Source organism: Eulemur rufifrons, chromosome 3 (assembly GCF_041146395.1).
Source record: "Eulemur rufifrons isolate Redbay chromosome 3, OSU_ERuf_1, whole genome shotgun sequence".
Taxonomy (NCBI): domain Eukaryota; kingdom Metazoa; phylum Chordata; class Mammalia; order Primates; family Lemuridae; genus Eulemur; species Eulemur rufifrons.
The window spans coordinates 21,411,985-21,435,917 of record NC_090985.1 but is presented as its reverse complement, the minus strand read 5'-3'; the positions used below and the strand labels follow the sequence as shown (position 1 = coordinate 21,435,917).

The window sequence follows — 23,933 nt, the reverse complement described above, 5'->3', positions numbered from 1 at the left end:
TCTGGGCTCTTCAGTTGTATTCCATTTATCTGTATGTATGTTTTTATGCCAGTAACACACACTCTTGATTACTGTAGCTTTGTAGTAAGTTTTGATATCAGGAAATGTGAACATTCAACCTTTGTTGTTTTCCAAGATTGTTTTGGCTGTGTTCCTTGAATTTCCATATGACTTTTAGGGTTAGCTTGCAAAAAAAAATGCACCTGGGATTTTTGAATTTGTAGATCTGTTTTGGGAGTATTGCTACCTTAATATATCTCTTGATTCATTAGCATGGGATATCTTCCCATTTATTAATGTCATCTTTAATTTCTTTCATGTTTTATAGTTTTCAGTGTATAGGTCTTGCACTTCTTTTGTTACTTCTAAAAAGTCCTACAAATTTTATTTTTTTGATGTTATTGCAAATGGAATTTTTAAAAATTTCTTTTTCAGATTAGTAATTACTTATGCATAGATTTTTGTATATTAAACTTGTATTTTATATAACTTACTTTTTTTCAACTGTATGCTATAGAAAGCTTTCAGGTGGATGGCTACATGCACATCTACCTCATTCATTTAGTAAATATTTATTGAACACCTACTGTGTAGTATGCATTTTTCTAGGTGCTGGTGGAGATAGTAGTGTACAAAACCCACCTAAACACCTGCCTTCATGGCATTTATAATCTGAAAGGGCAAAGAGAGATAAACAAGACACATAAAATCTATGTTACGTAGTGCTAAGGAGAATAAATAAGGGAAGTGGGATTTAAATGTTTGGAGGTGGAAAGGATGAGGGGAAATTTTGGCTAGGGTTCCCAGAGAAAACTTCACTTAAACAATAACTTAAAGTTATTGTTAACTTAAACTTAACAATAACTTAATAACTGAAGGAGATGAGAGAGCTAGCCATGTGGATATTTGGGGTAAGAGCATTTCAGGCAACAGGTATAGTAAATGTGGAAACCCTGAAGTGGGAGAGAGCCTGATCTGTTTGAGGAAACCTGAGGTGGCCAGTGTGGTTTTAGAAAAGTAAATGGTGGGAAATAAAGAGGCAGAGAGTTAAGGAGGGTATAGATCATTTGTTCATAATGAGTATGATATTTACCTTCGAGTGTGATGGAAAGCTATTGGAGGTTTTTGAGCAGAGGCGTGAAAAGCTATGATTTATGTTTTAGCAAGATCACTTTGGTTGCAGGGTTGAGTATAAACTGAAAAGGGACAAGGGCAAAATCGGGAGACTAGTTAGCAGGCTATTATTAATAATTAGTACAAATGAAGATGTGATTAGAATGGACAGTGATGCCAGTGAGGACGGTGAGAAGCAGTTGGATTCTTGATATGTTTTGAAAATAGAGCCCATGGGATTTGGCAATAGACCAGATGAAAATATGAAATGTTACCTAAGTATGAAATGTCCAATTTCCTTAAGTACTAAGTTTGACAGTTGATTATCTCTGACATTGTACTTTGACACTTGTTTTTTTTCTGTTATGAAGGTACATCCTCATTCTTTCAAACTCGTGTTTTGGCTTGTGATTATCTCTCAAAAAAAATTTTTTTTAGAGTAAGTTTTGTGAAACCCTAGATAAGTCAAAATTTATGTTATTTTTTAATATGAGTTCCATCGTGGAACCAATGCAGTGCAGACAGCTTGAACTATAATCAACGTGTTTGGGAAGGATGTGGCTAATGAACGCACAGTACACCGATGGTTTGAGAAGTGCTGGTGATTTTAATTTTGAAAGTGAGCCATGTGGGTGACCTTGAGACCAAGGTGAATTATGATGAGCTGAAAGCTGTAGTGGAAGTGAATCCATTTCAACCTATGGGTGAGTTAGCAGCAAGGTTTGACGTTACTATTCCAACCATATTGGACCATTTGAAACAAATGAGCAAAGTAAAGAAGCTGGACAGATGGGTATCGCATGAACTGAAGGAGTGTCTGAAGAGAAATCGTCTGGAAGCTTGCCTTTCTTTGCTGTCATGACATAAAGGTGAAACATTTCTATACCATATTGTTACATGTGATGAAAAATAGATTCTTTTTAACAATCACAAGTGTTCGGCACAATGGTTGGATACAGATGAAGTGCCAAAACACAGTCCAAAACCATATACTCATCAGAAGCTAATGGTGTTTGTTTGGTGATTCAGCGCTGGTGTTATCCGCTACAGCTTTATGAAACCTGGTCAATTGATCACAGTGGATGTCTACTGCAACCAACTGGATGAAATGAAGAGGATGCTTGTGATTAAGCAACTGGGATTGGTCAACAGAGACAGGCTAATCCTCTTGCAAGACTACGTATCACAAAAAGCAGTGCTGCTCAAACTATAGAAGCTGAACTTGGAAACTCTTTGTCATCCACCATATTCACCAGACCTTGCACCAACTGACTACCACTTCTTCCAGGCTTTGGACCACTTCTTGCAAGGAAAAATATTCAATTTTCAACAACTTATGGAAAACACCTTTTTCAGTTTCATTGCCACTCACTCCCCAGGCTTTACTGCTGACATAAACAAGCCACCCCTAAGATGCCAAACTGTGTCAGTAGTTTAGGTGCATACTTTGATTAAGTGTACTGCTTCTTATTTGAGATACAATAAACTACACTTCTGACTTGAAATCGGACATTGCATATTTAATGACCTAATAAAAGGAAGAATAAAATGTGATACCAAGGTATTGATCAGAGCAACTGAGAGAATTGAGTTGAATAATTCTTTTTAAGTATTGCATCCAAGCTATTCATTACATCACATGCCCACATGAATATAAATAATTTTACCATAAAAGCTTGGGTGATAAAAAGGAAAGGGAGGAAAAAAGAAAAGAAAACAAGAAAGGAAAAGGTTTTAAAATACCAGAAATTAGGCCCTAATGAACATTAGTCTGGAATGAGCCTGAGATGGATGAGTATAAATATGATGTGTTCTATCAATCTTTAGAACTGAACTAGGAATTAACTCTGAGGGTTCATAATATATTACAAAACCCCTTCTCTGTTGTGGAAATTAGGTTTTTTTCAGTTTTCGCTTTTACAGGTAATGATACCTGAGATTTCTGTAAGGTAGGTTTCTGCAAATAGTATTGTTAGGCCATTAGACTATGTCAACTTAAATAATTTGATAGATTCTGCCAATTACCCATTACAAATATATTTAGCAAGTTTCATTTCCTAAAACAGTGTACGTGAAGCCGGTGGCTCATGCCTGTAATCCTAGCACTCTGGGAGGCGGAGGTGGGCGGATTGTTTGAACTCAGGAGTTCGAGACCAGCCTGAGCAAGAGCGAGACTCCGTCTCTACCAAAAAAATAGAAACAAATTATATGGACAGCTAAAAAAATATATATAGAAAAAATTAGCCTGGCATGGTGGCACATGCCTGTAGTCCCAGCTCCTTGGAGGCTGAGGCAGAAGGATCACTTGAACCCAGGAGTTTGAGGTTGCTGTGAGCTAGGGTGACGCCATGGCACTCTAGCCTGGGTAACAGAGTGAGACTCTATCTCAAAAACAAACAAACAAAAAGAAAAAAACAGTGTATGGGACTCCTCGTTTACCTCATTGCTGTTTTATGCATATATAAAATACATATTTGATTTATGTATATATAAAATATATATTTATAAATATTTGAATATTTACAGATAGCCTATATAATTTCCAGGGTTATTTTAGGTCCGTTTCCTCTTATGTTCATTTTTTAAAAAATTTATTAATTTGTATTCTTTATATATCATTTAATTCTTTATTATAATTTGTAAATATTGTCTCCTCTCTTTACCTTCTAACTTTATAGTATCTGGTAGTGAAATTCCAAATTTCTACATAGGTAAATATGTCCATCTTTTATGGTTTTGAGTTTCAGTGTGCTTACAAAGATGATATAAAAATCTTGCATTTTCTTCTAGTACTTCCATGATTTTACTTTATAGGTTTAGGTTTATAAATTTAGATCTGAATATTTTAAATATATTTTTGGATATGCTATGATATGGTTTAGATTTGGATTGTGTTTGGCATATGGCATGAAGATGATGTCTACCTTTTATTTTTGGTTGTGATATGACAAGGATACCTACCTTTTATTTTCTTCCATTTAGGTAGCTGATCGTCTTGACCACTGAGATCCTTTCTCCACTGAAAATGCCACCTTTTTCTATATTAATTTTTCTAAACTTTGAAAAAAATCAAGGTTATCAAAGTATAATTTATATCCAATAAAATACACCCATTTTTAACAATGCAGTTAGATGTACTTAGACAAATATATACACTGTAACTGCCACCACAGTCAAGATATAGTACATTTGAATTACCTCTAAAAAGTTCCCTCATGTCTCTTTGTAGTCATTCTTCTCTCTTTGCCCCAGGCAACCACTGATCTGTGTATTAGTTTTTCCTGTTCTACAATTGCATATAAATGGAATAATGTAGTATATACTCTTCCTTGTCTGGCTTCTTTCACTTAGTTTTTGAGATTCATACATTTTGTGTTTATCGTTAATTTGTTGTTGTTGTTTTTGGTACACTAGGGCTATCCCACAACTTTGTTTATTCATTCATTCTTTGGTGAACTAAATTTAGACGATTTTTCAACAGCTTTAGGCTGTTGTGAGTAAAGTTACTCCTTGTGCGCATGTCTTTCTGTGAACATGTGTTTTCATTTTTCTAGGGTAAACACCTTAAATTTGAATTACTGGGTCACATGGTATATATGTAAATGTTTAAGGAACTGCCAAACTATTTTCCAAATGGTTATACTGTTTTACATTCCTATCAGCAGTACAGAGTTCCAGTTCCTCCAAATCCTTGCCAGCATTGGGTACTCTCAGTCTTTGATACTCTCAATCTTTAATTGCTTACGTTCTGATGAATATGTAGTGGTATCCCATTGCAGTGTTTTTTAAAATCATGGCAAAATATACATAAAATTTACCATTTTAACTGTTTTTAAGTGTACAGTTCAGTGGCATAAAGTACATTCACGTTATTGTGCAACCATTAACACTATCCATCTCTGTAACTTTTTCATCCTCCAAACTGAAACTGTATATCTATTAAACAGTAAGTCACCATTACCTCTTCTCCCCAGCCCTTGGTAATCATGATTTTACTTTCTGTCTCTGAATTTGATTATTTCACGTACCTCATATAAGTTGAATTATATACTTATCCTTTTGTGTTTGACTTATTTCACTTAACATAGTGTTCTCAAGGTTCATCCGTGTTTTAGCATATATCCAAATTTGATTCTCAAGGTTCATTAATGTTACATTGTATGTGTATATACCACATTTTGTTTTATTTATTCTTTCATTGGTGGATGTTTGGGTTGTTTGTACCTTTTGACTATGTGAATAATGCTACTATGCACATTGGTATACAAATACCTGTTTGAGTCCCTGCTTTCAGTTCTTTTGGTTACCTACCTAGGAGTGGTATTGCTGGGTCATATGGTAATTCTCTGTTTAGTTTTTTGAGGAACTGCCATACTGTTTTCCACAGCAGCTGCACATTTACGTTCCTACCAGCAATGAACAAAGTTTCTGATTTCTCCACATCCTTGCTAACACTTGTTATTTTCTGTTTTTTTTTTACTTAAAACAGTTGTCTTCCTAGTGGGTGTGAGGTGTCATTATGGTTTTTTTTTTTTTTTTTGAGACAGAGTCTCACTCTGTTGCCCAGGCTAGAGTGAGTGCCATGGCGTCAGCCTAGCTCACAGCAACCTCAAACTCCTGAGCTCAAGCGATCCTCCTGTCTCAGCTTCCCGAGTAGCTGGGACTACAGGCATGCGCCACCATGCCCGGCTAATTTTTTCTATATATATATTTAGCTGTCCATATAATTTCTTTCTATTTTTGGTAGAGGTGGGGTCTCGCTCTTGCTCAGGCTGGTCTCGAACTCCTGAGCTCAAACGATCCGCCCACCTCGGCCTCCCAGAGTGCTAGGATTACAGGCGTGAGCCACCGCGGCCGGCCGTCATTATGGTTTTAATTTACATTTTCCTAATGACTAATGTTGAGAAGTTTTATTCTTTTGTGAGTGCCTGTTCAAATATTTTGCACATCCTTTTCCTTTTCAGGATGTAAATTTTTTGTTAGATAGATAAATGTATTTCTTCTGCATCTTTACTGATCTTCTGACTAATTAATTACCAAGAGCAGAGTGTTGAAATCTTCAATTAAGATTTTGAATTTGTTATCTTTCCTTCTGTCCGTTTTTCCTGCTTATATTTTGAAGCTGTGTCATTGGGTGCTTTCACATTTAGGACTGTTAGGTCTCTGATTAATTCATTTATTTATTGTTATGAAATGTCTCTTTCTCTCTGGTAATGTTCTTTGCTATAACCATACTTTGGCATTGGTGTATCTACTCTTTCTTTCCTGTTATTATCAAATGTCTCTATTTATCTCTGGTAATGTTCTTTGTCATAAACTGTACCTTGGTATTGGTGTATCTACTCCTTCCTTCTTATGATTAGTTTTTGCATATTATATCTTTTGCTGCCCCTTTACTTTTAACTTACATCTCATCAGTATGTCTTCTAGACAGCATACAGTTGCATCTTGGTTTTAGTTTTGTATGGTCTCTGCTTTTTAAGTTTTGTCCATTTACATTTATTATAATTGTCAGTACAGTTGTGGTTAAGACAATATTTGTCCTATCCTTTTTTTTGTCCTATCCTTTTGTTCTATTTGTCCTATCCTTTTTTTTTTCTTTTCTGCTTTCTTTTGAATTAAGGAGCATTTTTTAAAATTTTGTTTTGTCTCTATTATTAGCTTATACCTCTGTTTTTTTATCCCTTGGTAGTTCTAGGATTTGCAACATGCACCTTTAATTTATCTCAGTCTACCTTCAAAAATATTATTCCTCTTAGTGTATAATGTAAAAGTTTTACTACACATCCATTTACCCTCCCCTTTCCTTTTTGGTATTGTGATCTTACATTTTACTTCTACGTATGTTATAAATTCCACATTAGGGTTTGTAACTATTTCTTTAAATGGTCAGTTGTCTTATAAAGAAATTTAAAAACCAAGAATAACATTCTTTTATATTTACTCTTATAATTTCCTTTCCTTTGTGTAGACTTGTGTTGATTCATTTTTGTAGACCCAGATTTCTTGCTGATGTTATTTTCCTTCTACTTGAAGAACTGTCTTTAACATTTCTAAAGTGCAGGTTTAATGGCTGCAAAGTCTTTCAGCTTTTATTTGTATGGAAATGCCTTTATTCTACCCTTCAGCATTTTATTACAAAAATTTTTAAACTTATACAGACTTCTAAAAAAATTGTAGAATGTAATTCCACAGTTAACATTTTGCTACATTTGCTTAGTCTTATATTTATCTACCTATCTTTTCTATACTTGTAATTATTAGTCTTTTTTATGACCCCCTACCCCCTTCTATTTTTTTATTTTTATTTTCTTATTTTTTGATGCTTTTCAAAGTAAGGTGTAGATATTAGTATACCATATCCTTAACTTTGGCAAGCATGTTATTAACTAAAACTTTGTAATTCAGTTTAGTAATAACTAGAATTTAGTATGCTGTTTATTTATTGCTGTGTAACAAGTCACCCCAAACTTAGTGCCTTAAGCATAGCAATCATTTATTTTGCTCATGAATCTGTAATTTGGTCAGGGATTGGCAAGGAGAGCTTGTCTTGGCTTTAAGTATGTCTGCCGGGGTGACTTGACTGGAGGCTAGAATTGTCTAAAGGCTTGCTGACTCATATATCTGGAGATTGAAGCAAGTTGTTAGTTGGGACTTCAACAGGCGCTCTGGTCTAGAACACTTATGTGTTGCCTTTACATGTGGTTGCTTGGCTTTCTTGAAGCGTGGTGACTACATTCTAAGAGTGAGCATCACAAGATTGCAAGGCAGAAGTGAGTGGCATTTTTAAGATTCAGCAGCAAAAGTCACAGGGTACATACTTCCACTATATAGTCAGCCCTTTGTATCTACAGGTTCCATATCTGCAGATTCGACAAACTGTGGGTCAAAAATACTTAATAAAAAATAACAATACAACAATAAAAAGTAAAAAGCAATACATTGTAAAAATGACTTACATAGCATTTACGTTAAATTACATGTGGTTAATAATCTAGAGATGGTTCAAAGTGTACAGGAAGAAATGTGTAGGTTATATTCTAATACTATCCTAGTTTATATAAGGGACTTGAGCATCCTCAGATTTTGGTGTCCATGGGTAGTTCTGAAACCAGTCCCCTGTGGATACTGAGGGATGAGTATACTCTTTTGATTGAAAGCATCACAAAGGCTGCTCATTCAAGGGGAAGGGCCATAGACTCTACTACCTGAGAAGAAAATGTCAGTGTTACAATGTTAAGGGTATGTGGGATGGGGTGGCCATCTTTGGAAAATACAGTCTGCCATGGATAATATTTCATGAGCTTTGACAAATGCATACGCCTTTGTAACAAAGTCCTATCAAGGTATAGAACCTATATCTATCCTAATTAGTTCTTGCCCCCAGCCACCAGCTTGTTCTAGAACTTGTTTAAATAGAATCATGCGGTATTTATATATCGTAAAAGGATTTGTTTACCCAGCATGATGTTTCTGAGATTCATTCACGTTATTGCATGTTTCAGTGGTTTGTAATGTCATTCTTCTGTTAAGGGACACTTGGGCTGTTGTCAGTTCCAGGCTGTTTTCAGTTCCTAGCTGTTGTAAATAAAGCTGCAGTGAACATTTGTGTGAAAAAAGTCTCTGTGTGGACATACATGTTTTTTCCTTCTCTTGGTTAAGTACTGTATGTAATTCTAGGTTGCTGTGTTTTTCTTTAAGCATTTGTTTTTGGTGAGAAGTCTGTGATTATACAGTTGTGTGCCACATAATGACGTCTGGGTCAATGACAGATGACATTGATGCCAGTAGTCCCATAAGATTGTATGGCATATTTTTACTGTACTTTTTTATGTTTAGAGACACAAATATATACCATTGTGTTAGGATTGCCTACAGTATTCAGTGCAGTAACATGCTGTAAAGGTTTGTAGTCTAGGAGCAATAGGCTATACCGCATAGCCTTGGTGCATAGTAGGCTATATCATCTAGGTTTGTGTTAAGTACATTCTGTGATGTTTGCACAATGGAAGAATCACCTAATAACACTGCCTATTAATATATTTCTCAGAATACGTTTCTGTCGTTAAGCAATGCATGCCTGCACTTATCTTTGCTCCCCTCTACGTAAAGTCTTTTTTTCTCTTCTTTTTTTTTTTTTAAACTAATGTCATGCAAGTTTTTTTTTTTTAATTTCAAAATATTATGAGGGTACAAATGTTTTTGGTTACATGTATTGCTTTTGTTATGCTTGAATAAGGGTTACAAGTGTGCCCATCACCCACATATAGTGTTCATTGTGCCTGTCAGGTAGATTTTCACCTATCCCATCCTCTCGCCTCCCCCCTGCTTGATTTCCACTGAGATTTACTTCTGCTGTGCACATGTGTGCTCATTGGTTAGTTCCAGTTCAATAGCAAGTACATGTGGTGTTTGTTTTTCCATTCTTTAGATACTTCACTTAGGATAATGGTCTCCAGTTCTATCCAAATTGTTGCAAAAGGCATTAATTTATCCATCTTCGTGGCTGAATAGTAGTCTATAGTATATACGTATACCACATTTTGTTAATCCACTCATGAATTGATGGGCACTTGGGTTGATTCCACATATTTACAACTGTGAATTGTGCTTCAGTAAACATTTGAGTGCAGGTGTCTTTTTAATAAAATGACTTCTTTTCCTTTGGGAAAATACTCAGTAGTGGGATTGCTGGATCAAATGGTAGGTCTACTTTTAGTTCTTTGAGGAATCTCCATAGTGTTTTCCATAGAGGTTGTACTAATTTGCAGTCCCACCAACAGTGTATAAGCATTCCTTTCTCTCTGCTTCCGTACCAGCACTTACTGTTTTTGTGTTTTTTAATAAAAGCCATTCTAACTGGGATAAGGTGATATCTCATTGTGGTTTTAATTTGCATTTCCCTGATAATTAATGACATTGAGCATTTTTTCATATGTTTATTGGCCGTTTGTCTATCTTCTTTTCAAAAGCTTCTGTTCATGTTTTTTGCTCACTTTTTATTGGGGTCGTTTGTTTTTTCCTTATTTGCTTGAGTTCTTTGTAGATTCTAGTTATTAGCCCTTTATTGGATATATAGCTTGTGAATATTTTCTCCATACTGTAGGTTGTCTGTTTGCTCTGTTGATTATGTCCTCAGCTATGCAGAAGTTTTTTAATTTAATCAAGTCCCATTTATTTACTTTTGTTGTTGCTGTGATTGTCTCTGGGGTCTTCTTCACAAATTCTTTGCCTAGGCCAATATCTAAGAGTTTTTACCATTTACTTCTAGAATTTGTATGGTTTCATGCCTCACATTTAAGTCTTTTATCCCTCTTGAATTAATTTTTGTGAGTGGTGATAGATATGGATAGATATGGATCCTGTTTCAATCTTCTGTATGTGGTTCCCAGCACCATTTATTGAATAGGTGCTTTTCCCTAGTGTATATTGTTGTCTGCTTTGCAAAGATTAGTAGGCTGTATGTGGGTGATTTTATATCTTGGTTCTCTACTCTGTTCCATTGGTCTATGTTTCTATTTTTGTGGCAATACCATGCTGTTTTGGTTATTATTGCCTTGTAGTATAGTTTCAAGTCTGGTAATGTGATGCCTCCAGATTTGTTCTTTTTGCTTAAGATTGCTTTGGCTTTTTGGGTTCTTTCTGGTTCCAAATGAAGCATAGAATTTTTTTTTTTTTTTAGATCTGTGAAATATGATGTTATTTTGATGGGAATTGCATTGAATTTGTAAATCACTTTGGGCAGTATAGATATTTTAACAATGTTAATTCTGCCAATCCATGAGCATATGTTTTTCCATTTTTGTGTCATGTGCAATTTCTTTCCTTAGCATTTTATAGTACTCTTTGTAGAGATCTTTCACCTCCTTGGTTAAGTATATTCCTAGGTATTTTATTTTCTTTGTAGCTATTGTGAATGGTATTGAGTGTTTGATTTGACTCTCAGCTTGACTGTTATTGGTGTATAGGAATGCTACTGATTTGTGTACATTGATTTTGTAACCTGAGGCTTTGCTGAATTTATTTATTTATTTCAGGAGTGTCTTGGTGGAGTCTTTGTTTTTTTCTAGATATAAGATCATATCATCAGCAAAGAGCGATAGTTTGATTTCTTTCCCCATTTGGATTCCCTTGATTTACTTCTCTTGCTTGATTGCTCTGGCTAGGACTTCCAGCACTATGTTGAATAGAAGTGGTAACAGTGGGCACCCTTATCTTGTTCCAGTTCTTAGTGGGGATGCTTTCAGCTTTTCCCCATTCAGTATGACGTTGACTGTGGGTTTGTCATACATGGCTTTTATAATCTTGAGGTATGTTTCTTGTGTGCCTAGTTTGTTGAGGGTTTTTATTAAGAAAGGGTGCTGAATTTTGTTGAATGCTTTTCTCCTCCTCCTCCTTTTAAGATTTTCTCTGTATCACTGTTAATTTTTGGTGATTATCCTGCTGAGAGTTGAGATTTTTTTTTTCCAGTTGGATGCTTTTAATCAAATTTGGAAAATTGTCAGCCCATTATGTCTTATTTATTTTTTCTTTTTTAATTAGAATACTCCAGGGTGACCATTATGTCTTCTTTATATATTTTTTTAACCAGCTCTACTTGTCCTACACCATTTCCTCTTTTTCTGGGACTCCCATTACACACATTAGACTATTTGGTATTGGTCCACAGGTCATTAGTATCCTTTTCATTATTTTTCAGTCTTTTTCTCTCTCTGTGCTTTAGCTTGCTTTATCTTCTATTTCACTGGTTGTTTTTCCCTTCGTTGTCTAATAATTTCAGAGATTTAGTTTTATAGTTCTAGAAGGTCCAACTGATTGATTTTTGTCTTTATTCATGTATTTTTCAAATCTTTGAGCATATTTGTAGTAGCTACTTGAAAGTCTTATCAATTGATGGAATTTCACTTTTTTATTTATTTTTGGAATTTCACTTCTGAGTTTGTTGATTGATTTTTCTCTTGGTTATGGCTTGTATTTTCCTGTTTATTTGCATATTTAGTAATTTCTTATGGGATGCTGGGCATTATAATATTTTGTTGTTGAGTGGATTTTATTTTCCTTTAGTGTTCGTTCAACTTTGTTTTGGCAGCCAGCTTAATAACTTGCTGGTCAGTTTGATCCCTTCAAGTCTTTATTCGGGTGTGTCTAGAGAAGGCATTGCCTTAAGGGTAGTAGCTACTACTAAGGCATGATCCTTCTTGAGTCTTTCCTAAATGTTTTCAGTGTCAGAGTATTCTCTTCACTCTGGTTGAAAGGAACTTTAGAGACTCTGAGTCCTTTATAAGCACTGGGAATATTTCAGCTCACAGTTCTTTCCCTGGCTTCATGGAGTCTGCTCCCTTACTCAAGCATAGTTAGTATATAGTAATAGACTCACAAATGGCAGATTTCTGGAGTCTTTCCAGTGCTCCTCTTCTCTAGCACTGTCTTATAAATTTTACTCTCTTCAGCATCCTCCACTCTGATCTCTTGCTTCTGACCTCAGTTAGACTCCTGTCTTCTGATTGGGTCTCCCCTCCATTAACTTGCAGGTTGGGAAGTGCCTCAGGGCAGAAATCCAAATAGTGGATGGCTCACTCAGTTTTTTTGGTCCTCTCTTGGATTGCACTCCAGAGCTGCCTTTTGTCTGAAAATTCTTGTTTTTGAGAAGCAGCAGCTGTCATATACTTTTGGATCTTTCTCTGGACTTATTTTCTGTTCCACTTACTTATTTGTCTAATGCACATACCATACTGTTTTTTTTTTTTTTGTTAAACCCTTTGATCAAAATATAGTATACATACAAAATCGTGCACAGTATATACTAAAACTAAATATATGCATATATGAGAGTGTACAACTTGAACTTTAGCACACTGAGCACACATGTTTAGCCAGCATTCAGATCAAGAAACACCAGCAGCAGGTCCTCTCTAACCCCTTGTGCTGTCCATCACTACCCCTTTCTTCCAAGTGTAACCACTATCCTGATTCCTAAAAGCACATTAGATTTTCCTGTTTTTTATGCTTTATATAACTAGAATCAGTCACATTTAGTTGTGTCTGGCTTCTTTCATTTAACGTATTTGTGAGATTCAGCTGCGTGGTTGGTTGTAATAGTTGATCGTTCATGATAGTTGCTGTGTAGTATTCTGTTTTAGGAATATACTACAATTTATTCTGGGGATGATGAACATTTTAGTCATTTTTGGTTTGGGGATATTAAGAATATTTTTGCTTTTAACATTCCAGTGAATGTCTTCTTGTACATATGTACTCATTTCTGTTTGATGTGTACTTAGTAGTGAAATTTTTAAATAATAGGGCGTGCATATATTTAGTTTTAGCATATACTGTCTGTTTTTTTGAAGGAGTTGTACTATACTTTAATATCTGGTAGAGCAAATTCTCTGGGAGAAAGAGACATTTTTCCAGTAGAAACAAATTTTTTGGTTATTCTTACATATTTGGTCTTTGAAATAAACTTTTGTTAAACTGGCATTGAATTAAATTTGCATTAATTTAAGAAGAAGTGGTATCCTTGTTTGTTCATCTATGAATTGCATTTGGAACTACCTCAAGATCTTTTGTCAGGCAGTGAATCCTGATTCCTTTTTTCTTTTTCTCTTGGGGGAGGTGTGGTGTCAAGAAAACATAGTCACTGTTATTATGAAAACAAAAATATGAATGAGATGATCCCTACCATCAACAGCTTACAACTAGAGGCACTGATAAATGTAAACAGATAGCTGTAATGTAAGGCATAAAATGGTAGAAAGTAGTGGATTATTTTATGGTTTTGGGAGTGTATATTAAGACCAAAGGAGATAGTGGTTATGTGTAGGAAAACACTTTAGGGGACCCTGTGAGATATAGCCTTTAGAATGAGTAGGGGTTTTAACATAGCATGGTAGATGGGTGAGGGGTGAAGGTTAGCAATGGACAGGGGAGCACTTCTGAGTAAAATGTCCTCAGAAGCAAAAGCATTAAAGTCAGAAATACAGATGGCTGGCTAGGTACAGTGGCTCACACCTATAATCTCAGCACTTTGGGAGACCAAGGTGGGAGGATTGTTCGAGGCCGGAAGTTTGAGACCAGCCTGGGCAATGTAACGAGGTCCTGTCTTAACAAAAAAATAAAATGAGCTGGGCATTGTGGTGTACTTGTAGTCTCAGCTATTTGGGAAGCTGAGGTGAGAGGGTCGCTTGAGCCCAGGAGTTAGAGGTTGCAGTGAGCTGTGATTGTGCCACTGTACTCTAGCTCAGCAAAAGAGCGAGACTTTGCCTCTGAAAGAAAAGAAAGAAATACAAATGGCAAGTATGTAATAGCCGGTAATCTAATGATGGGAATAGATCTGGTATCTGATGATGATGTTGTATAGTGAGCAGTAATGCTTGGATGACTGGATGGGAGCCATGTGGCAGGGGCCCCAAATAATATGTGAAGGAGCTTGAAATTTATTCCTTTGGCATAGAGAAGACATAGAAGCTTTTGAATATGGGAGCAATATGGCCAAGTCTGAGTTTTTAGGGAGATAGTTTTAGCAGCAGAGTCAAGGATAAAGGCACAAGGAAAATCAGATGAAATAATGGGGCTCTGTAGTAGTATAGTGTTGGTAAGCATGGGAAAAAAAGAGCTATTTCAAAGATAAAATTTATGGGGTTTAAGTGTAAATTAGATGGGAGATACAAGGAAATGAGCGTAGCCTTTAGACTCAGACAAATGTTTGAATCTTAACCTTTATATTCTAGTTAAAGGACCAAAAGCAAATCGACTAGGAGAAAAGTTTCGTCTTTTGTAAGATGCTTATTCTATAAACATTTTCAAGTACCAGAAGCATAAAAGTGAATGACAGACATGTTCTCCTGGAGTTTGGTCTCCTCTGGAAGAAGACATTGGGCAGGCAGGTTTTGGCCAAATTGTGCGTATATAATCTCAATTGACATGATCAGGAGATTGGGCTTTATTCTGGAAGCACCTAAAAGCCATCAAAAGAAGAACATGGGTACTGGGAATTTCTGAGGTAGAATTGGGACTTGGTAAACAATTTGATGTACTAGGAAAGAGAGATACTCTTTAGGGTTTGACTCAAAATTTTCTGATTTGGGCGATGACCATTATCTCACAGGGTTTTCTTAGTGTGTCTGATAAATCTTGCTCATCCCTCATGAAGAATGTCTTTCCTTTTCCCCCAAAGTCAGGACTTTTAATTATAATACCCACTCACCACCGCCTCAGTTACTCCTTCCCAGTGCTTAACTGTGCATTGTAATTACATGATTTATTGTGGTTTTTATTATTTGTGGCCATTCCTCTCGCCATATGAGGAGAAGAGATTATGTCTAGTTTTGTTACTACTGCGTCTTCACCCACCTACTAGGCATCCAAAGTCTAGTAGACATTTTTTGAATGAATGAGAAGGCTAGTGAGTATCAACCTGCCTAGTGGTTAGGCTAAATAAAAATGAGCGCTAGAAAGTAAAGAATGCTGCAGAATTTTTCAGTGTGTAATTAGGAGGACGGCAAGATTAGGCATATACAGAGTAAAGTGAGATTTTGGGGAAATAATTGAGTTTGATTTTTAGATACATTGAATTTAGATGCTAATGAGACATCTAAGTTGATGTGTGCCATCTCTCCAGAGATAAAGGCTTAAGGAGGTACAGATATGGATCTTTTTTTTTTCCCTTTGAGACAAGAGTCTTGCTTTGTTGCCCAGCCTGGAGTGCCGTGGTGTCAGCCCAGCTCACAGCAACCTCAAACTCCTGGGCTCAAGTGATCCTCCTGCCTCAGCCTCTCCCAAGTAGCTAGGACTACAGGCGCTTGCCACCATGCCCGGCTAATTTTTCTGTTTTTAGTCGCCTGGCTAATTTTGTTTGTTTTTAGTAGAGATGGGGTCTCACTCTTACTCAGGCTTTTTTCAAACTCCTGACCTCAGGGGATCCTGCAGTCTCAGCCTCCCAGAGCGGTAGGATTACAGGTATGAGCCACCACACCTGGCCTGAGTTACAGGTCTTAAATATTAGAGATGCTATGGGAATGGATGACATTGCACAGATAATTGATTTATGTTGAGAAAAGTGGCTATTGACAGAAACTTGGAGAGTGACTATGTATGAGAGGTAGGAAGATAACTAGCGGAAGACCTTGTTGCTGTTAGATGAAAGAAAATGGCTGGATACAGCATTAGGGAAATTAGGAGAGCTTAGGAGTGGTTAGCAATATGAAATACTACAAAAATCAAGTAAGATTAAGAGTACACAGTATTGGAATGTACAGGAATGATGATAGATTTTATAAGAAATATGTCAGCAAGTGGAAGGTTTTGTATGTCAGCAACTGAGCTAATAATGATTTTGAGGTCTTTTTGGTAGTTAAAGGAAAGAGAATAAAGACATGGTACTCGAAGGACCTGATGGAGTTGAGGGAATTGTGTTGCAAGCACTATTTCAAAGCATTGTTTAAAATTTTTTTTGTGTGTGTATGTTTAAAACTTTTTAGTCTTAACTGCAGCATGGACTAGAATGATGAGAGCCTAAAGGCAGGAAGGCTTAAGAGAGTTGTTGGAGCAGTCCGTGGTCAGTTGTGAAGTTGTAAATGGACAGAACTTAGAGAGTTTTAAAAAGTAGCTTTACGCATAAATGTAAGACACCATAAACTTGATGCAAAGGAGAACAGAAGTGCTGGGTGTTATAATAAAAAGGCATAGAAAAAGAAATTTGTGAAATTGTTTTGACATAGGTTCAGGAGGTAAAGGAAAGAGGCTAGTGGAGAGGAGATGAAGGACATACCAGCTGTACTGATAATAATGTGTGTATTGGGGGAGAGTGCTTGTTGGCAGATGGACTACATTTTAAGAATAAAATAGAAAATGAATAAAATGAAAGTTCTAGCTGGGTAGATTGATGTAGGCATTCCTTATTAGATTACTAGACTGAGCCCCCCCCCCCCCCCCCCCCCCCCCGTTGGAGGGAGACATAAATAAGGGCACTGCGTCTGGTGTTAGACTTCTAATGGTTAAATATACAGAGTGAGTGTGCCTTACATTTTTGGTGCCTATAGTTTCTGTATCCTGTATCCTTATAGATTTGATATATTTCTTCTATGATTATGTGTTCCTAATCCATAATTAGGAAGGCATGGCTTTTCCAGTTAGGATCTCTATGTCACCTAAAATGTATGTTAAAAATACAAATTCATGAACCCTCATCTCATGCACTGATTCAGACTCTGAGGGCAGAGCCCTGGTAGTTGCATTTTTAGATTCCCCAGTTGACTCTATTATAGGTTAAAGTTTGAGACTTTGTCCTCTAAAGCCTTAAAAGTTGGTTAATTTTATTAAAAAATATTTATTTGCCGTGTATTCATTTTCTGTCAGCCTTTAGGACACTGGGTGGGTTTCTTAATCTTTGGGATTTGGTTTTTCATGTGTAATAAAGTGGAATTTATTAAAAGACTTCATGTCCTGTTCCACTGAGAAATGTTCTGATTATATGCACGTGAGTTAAATTTATAGTGATTATTTGAGGACTTGCTTTAAGCTTCACAATTTTTTTTTATAAGGCTTAAGTTTTGATAGATAGGTTAAATGGTTGATTTAAGACATTATAACTGTCACAGTATATTGAGGCCCTATTATATGTCAAGCAGATATTATCCTACATCCTTTTAATATATTTTTTTAATGCTTACAACAACCAGACACTTTTGATTTAGGGGTCAAAGGATCTGTCCAAGGCTGCTATTCTAGAAGGTAGTGCATAGATGCCCATATTTGTACGTAACATAGCAGATCCTCAGCATATAGAGTTTAATTAAAAGCAAAATTACTATAGGTATCTGAAAGGATTAGAGGCATGTAGTTAAATGGTTTTCATATAATTTTAGCCCTTTTGGAGGGAGGATAAAGTAATAGAGTTAAAAAATGTAGAGCACTACGCTTTTTGGATGAATATGAGAAATATGGCTTGGCCTGTTAAAAGCACTCAGGCCACAGGGCCTGCCTAACTACCCTTCCATTCATCCTGGCAATAGCAGTAGGGTAATTTGTCTTTTGATATGTTTTTGGATGTTCATGAATATTATAAAAAATAAATTTGCTATTATAGAATATAAATTTGTTTTTATTTTATAATGAATATTAGTGAAATTTTTTAAAGTCTATCTAGTTGTTTGTGTAAAAAGAATTGAGTGAGGTGTTTTATATTTTAGGTTAAAAATCTGTAAGAGCCTGATTTTAGAATTCACCAGCTCCTCAGAAGTTTGGCGAAATATGGTATGTTTCCGTTTTACTTTTTGGAATTCATATTGCATGTGTATCTTAATGTCATGGTTAGGATAATGACAAATGTGTTCAGCAAATTTGGGCGCCTACCATTTTTAAAGCATTGTGCTAGGCGCTAACTAACTGTGCTTCCAGGTAGATTGTATGAGGGATCCAAGTAGGGTGCTGGAAGAATTTATAAGAGATTAGTGTGCTTTGAGAAGTACAGCAATATGCATAAGAAGATTGAGGGGGCAGATTTGGCTGTTAGGCTATGAGTATTAACGGTAGCTTCCATTTGTGAGCATATTGCTTATCAGTCACTGTTCTGAGCTATTTAGATGTTAGCTTGTTCATCCTCATGACAGGTACTACTGTTACCTTAGTTCTACCTATAAGGAATCTTAGGCTCAGGGAGGTTAAATAACTTGCCCAAGATTTCCCAGCTACTGAGTAAACAAACAGGGACATGAATCCAGACTGGCTTTAGAGCCTTTTCATGTTTTGTTGAGCACTGGACCTCATAAAAGAGGGGACTGGAAGAGAGGATTTGACTTGGTGATTTTCAAAATACATGTAGCTCTTTAATCAGTCAATTAAAAGATACTTTAATTTTATCATTTTTGTGTTTACAAGTTGGGAAGTTAGATGCATTTGGATTTTCTAAATCCACATACACCATTATTCTCCTTAGCTACCGGGGGCGTGTTGGGGGGACTATATCATGACCACATTGTTCATTTCAGGGGCATTGTCGCTTCTTTCCGATTTGACCTCAGCACTGTCTAGGTGGTTATTAAAAGACATAGCTGTGATAGGAAAATCTGGGAAATTGAGTTCTTTCTTACAAAGATTTCACGTCTCATTTATTGGAATCCCCTAAAGTTACTTATATGTACTCGGGCCAACCCTCACCTTCATCTGGATATGAAGACCTGTGTTCATAGCTGTGGAGGTATGGGCTCAAGCATTGATGTTTCACCCCTTCTCTTGGAGTTCTAAGATACCTTGCTGTTTTATATTGGATTCTGGATCCAACTTCTATGCTTGTCTGTTGTTAGTTTGAAGATGTTAACTATGAAGTCTTTCTTCCTTCTCATTTTCTCATCTTTCCTTAGTTCATTCCTCAGAACTGGCCTGGATATACATTTGGTAGGGGAATCATGAGGGGAGGAACTAGTTACATGAGATGAACTCTCCATACTGGGAAATTTCAGATGTATGATATCTTTGCCAGAACTATATGATAAAGGAGGCCTGTTAAATTTGAACCATGACGATCAGGAAAGTCTGGCTAAGGCCATGTAAGCGGATAAAAAGACACTTCATTGAAGGAGATGTTTTCATATTTTGCCATATTCTTTCATGAAATTGAATCTTAGTGGGTTTATGGCTGAGAAAGAGTAGAACACATTTTCATGCAGTAACCAAGGGGTTTTGGCTAATGTTAGATGACTGTACTTAAATACAGAATTAGTAGGACTAGACTTTGGTGTGTATATATCTGTGTGTGTGCGTGTATGTGTGTGTGTGTTTATATATATGTATGTAACTATTCCATTAAGCATTTGCCTAATGCTTTGGCTAAATTAGTCCCATTTAAACTGTTATTGTAATTGTGAGGATCTTAATCCATGTTCTAAATCTTTACTCATTTACATATATTTAAATCATGAAACTCTGTATAGCAAAACTGAACCAAAACAAAAAACTCAACCCTTGATAGGATGTCAGTAGATATGGGTTTTAGTCCTAGCTTCAACACTAATTCTAAAATCTTGGGCAAGTCAATTAATCACTCCGAGGCTGCTTAATTTTTTCATTTTTCTAAGTTCTTACTATAGTATCTGCCTTGATTAGTTAGAGCCAAAGTTGTCTTGAGATTCAAGGTACTGTTGACCAAAGTGGTTCATAAGCTGTCTAAGCTATACTCTACATAAAAGTACAAGGGAGTTACTACCACATTTTCTCAAATGAAGAGATCATATAAGGAAAAAAATGCTGGAAATTAGTTCTTAAAATCTTTTCTATAGTAATTCTGATGAATTTTGCATTGACACCTAATTTTAAGCTTTTAGGGTTATTTTTTGAACAATGAATTGGGTTTATATATTAAAATATTCTAACTAAAGGTTTGTTTAATTTATTAGAGTTATTAAGCCTACGCTCAGATCAAGTTAGCAGCTAGACTGGTGTGACAACCTGTTTTTAATCAGTGACTCAAAGCTGTGATCACCCTGATGTCACCGAATGGCCACAGCTTGTAAAAGGTAATTCTGAATTATTTTACAGCCTTTAAAAGGCTGTCATTGTAAAGTGAAATACATGCTGTAAAAATGAAGAAAATGTATAGTTGACAGGAATATTGCTAAGAATAGTGGGCCTAAGAGTTGACTACTTCTCCGTTTAGTTTGCTTCCTAAAATATTTTAGTGCTTGTTTTCCCTACATTAAAAATATTGGTAGCCACCACTAAAGAACCATCTGTGTAGATAAACAGGAAAGTATTTCTCAAAAATTGCAAGGTTTTATATAAATATACTATTATAAATATTATTAAAAAGATATGAAAAATTTCTTATGTATTTTAAAGTGTGCCTTTTATGTGGTGAAAGTTTTAATTAAACATTTCTCTAAAATTTTTTGTAACTCTAATAAAACTAGTATACTTTTCTCTCCTAGAGAGTTACAGTGGAGGTAAAAGGAGTGGCTTGCAGGATGGAGAAGCTGCACCCAGTATTATTGGAAGTGAGCCACCATTTGAACTTGCTAGCTCATGCTGCAGTATTCAGATTATTGGCTGTTTTGTGATCATATTTTCTATAATCTAAATCAAGAACTAAAATTGAGACTCTCCTAAGATTTATTTATTTTATGATGTTACTTGGCTGTTGTTTCATTCAGTTCTAAAATTTTCTTTCTGACTTGTTATTCTGCCAAACTTTAGGATAACCTAAGTCAATAGTTTAAAAAATTTTTTTACCCTTTGGTTATATGTTCTGAATTAGATTGTATGTTCTGAATTTATGAACATGTACTGGATTCTTATTTCCAACAGATTGGTAGGAAAGAATAAATAGGCTCTTTAGGGGCCAAAATAAAGCTTGGGAACTATTGTTAAATGGTATGCATTTCATAGTTTTGAGAGTTTGAATCCTAACTTCAGGATGTTTTGGGGTAACTCATTTATAATATTATACAAATATACTATAAGCAGAATGACTAGAGATTTATTGGCATGCACTATTAATACTGCAAGAAAAATGTTACTGCTAGTTCTGTGTATATTCACTTTTCTCTTGTTTAGAAAACAATTTCTAATTTGAATAGAAAGCAACCTATGTTAGGTTTAAGAGAACCAGGACAAATGTATTTTAGGATAATAATCTTTCAATCCTTTCTGGGTTTTTTGTTGTTGTTGTTGTTCTAGAATGAATTGGTTTAAATTACTTGGTTTGACTTATAAATGGCTTTTAATATATGTAATACTAAGTAATCTAGTATATTTACAGCAATTTAGTGAGATTTTGATATTAATGTTCACATATACTTTTGTTTAGGGCACAAAAATTGGGGAAAATAGGTGTAGTTATTACTTGATGATATATTTAATCTCTGTCCCATTTCAGGATCTCAAAACCTTGTAGCAGTTACATATTGTACTTCTGAGACTTGGATTTGTTTTCCTTCTTGTTTGTGTCTTACGTTTTTGCAGTAATATTTTTATTTTCCTATCATTGTGTCCTCATTTTTTTCCCCTTTCTTTTCTGTTAATTTTGAAAGTTTTGTTGCCTACATGTTTGAAAACTTCTAATCTGCCTCTCTTCCCTCAGTACCAGCAGGTTTATTTTTTGTTTTGCAAGCCAGCTCTGCCTCCTTACAGTATGACATCTGATGCTGGAGGGTCGCACTTTCAAAAATGAGTCAGCTGGTACATGGGGTTATCATCAATTTTTAGCTCTTCTGTCTGGGAGATACAAGTTTGGAAGCAATCTTGGGGTACTTAAACCCACAAGGCTGGTGGAGACCAGGTGTGTCACAGAGGTGATTTTCTTGCTCCCTGGGGGAGAGGGTGGAGTGAAATTTTTGTATTTATGTCACTGCCCAGTCACTGCCACCTCCAGCATGCCCTAATTTTTAGTTCTTATATAATTTTGTGCAAAATCGAAAATTTAAAAATACTGCAAAGAAGATCTAAAATAAATATTTAAGCTGCCAGAGTCTTTTTCCCTCCACCCCCTTTCTTGTCCTTGAAATCTGAATGAACTACAGTGAGGGTAATCTCGAAAATCTGATGAAGTGGTAAATTTTTTTTAATCTAAGAAATTTAGAAAACAGATTTTTTTCCCCCATGATGACTCTGATTTTAAGATTCTTTTGTTAAAGTTGTTTAATGTTGGAAGTCTAAAATCTGTGATAAATTCACAAATTAAGTCCTTCTAATACCAGTTTGAAAATTTAGCTTTTGACCTCAAAAAATATTTTTTCTGTTCGGGGAATTTGAAAGTGCTAGAAATCAGTATTATATTGATTCACCTTGTAATATTCACTATGTACATTGATGCTGTTTATAAAAGTGAATAGGATAACAGAAACTTATTTATTTTTAACAATATGATAGGGATAGGAAAAATTGGTTCATATCCCCCAAAATGAAAGTGAAAGGCTTCTTAGTGTCTTAGAATTTTAAATATTTCTATATAAGATGCAGCAGTATATTTAGAAATAAAAAATACTGGAAACTATTTAAAACTGAAATTAATTCACAATTATCCAGAGCAAAACTTTAATGCCCCAGATGATACACTTTTGACAGGTAGGATATACATATGTCTGACTTAAATGTCTCAAAATTTATCAAGGATATTATATTTTCGTTTGAATTATCTAGAGCAGAGGGTGGCATATTTGTTATGAAAGGTCCAGACAATAAATATTTTAGGTTTTGTGGGCCATATGGTCTCTGCTACTGGTATTCACTTCTGCTTTTTTAGTGTGAAAGCAGCCATACACAATACCTAAATGAGTATGACTGTGTTCCAATAAAACTTCATTTACAAGACCAAGTGGCTTCATTTACAAGACAAGCTTCAGTTTGTCTGCCAAGGGAGTAGTTTGCTGACCTCCTGGTCTAAGGTTCTAGATGATGAATACCAATGAGTAACTTTGTTAACGTTGATAACCAATATTTTGCTATAGAAAATTTTATAGTTGTGTTTTTCTTTTTCTTTTTTTTTTTTGAGACAGAGTCTCACTCTGTTGCCCGGGCTAGAGTGAGTGCCGTGGCGTCAGCCTAGCTCACAGCAACCTGAAACTCCTGGGCTTAAGCGATCCTACTGCCTCAGCCTCCCGAGTAGCTGGGACTACAGGCATGCGCCACCATGCCCGGCTAATTTTTTTTTTTGTATATATATGTTTTAGTTGTCCATATAATTTCTTCCTATTTTTAGTAGAGACGGGGTCTCACTCTTGCTCAAGCTGGTCTCGAACTCCTGACCTCGAGCGATCCACCTGCCTCGGCCTCCCAGAGTGCTAGGATTACAGGCGTGAGCCACCGCGCCCGGCCTATAGTTGTGTTTT

The 23,933-nt window shown here is 35.7% G+C and overlaps 1 protein-coding gene across 12 annotated transcripts in view; it reads left to right on the top strand.

The window, feature by feature from the left end:
* Positions 1–23,933, top strand: part of UBE3A (ubiquitin protein ligase E3A) — a 104,853-nt gene that overhangs the window by 14,408 nt on the left and 66,512 nt on the right. For 2 of the 12 annotated variants that reach the window (XM_069466696.1, XM_069466693.1), the window contains exons 2-4: positions 18,303–18,366; positions 20,505–20,624; positions 22,187–22,384. The exons of 3 other annotated variants lie outside the window; for them this stretch is intronic. In XM_069466696.1, coding sequence (XP_069322797.1) covers positions 22,248–22,384 — 137 coding nt within the window. In that variant the 5' untranslated portion in view covers positions 18,303–18,366; positions 20,505–20,624; positions 22,187–22,247. Of the gene's footprint in view, positions 1–18,302; positions 18,367–19,294; positions 19,310–20,504; positions 20,625–21,035; positions 21,102–22,186; positions 22,398–23,933 lie in introns of those variants that run through there. 7 more of the 12 variants (XM_069466699.1, XM_069466698.1, XM_069466694.1 and 4 more) reach the window with 6 other exon arrangements.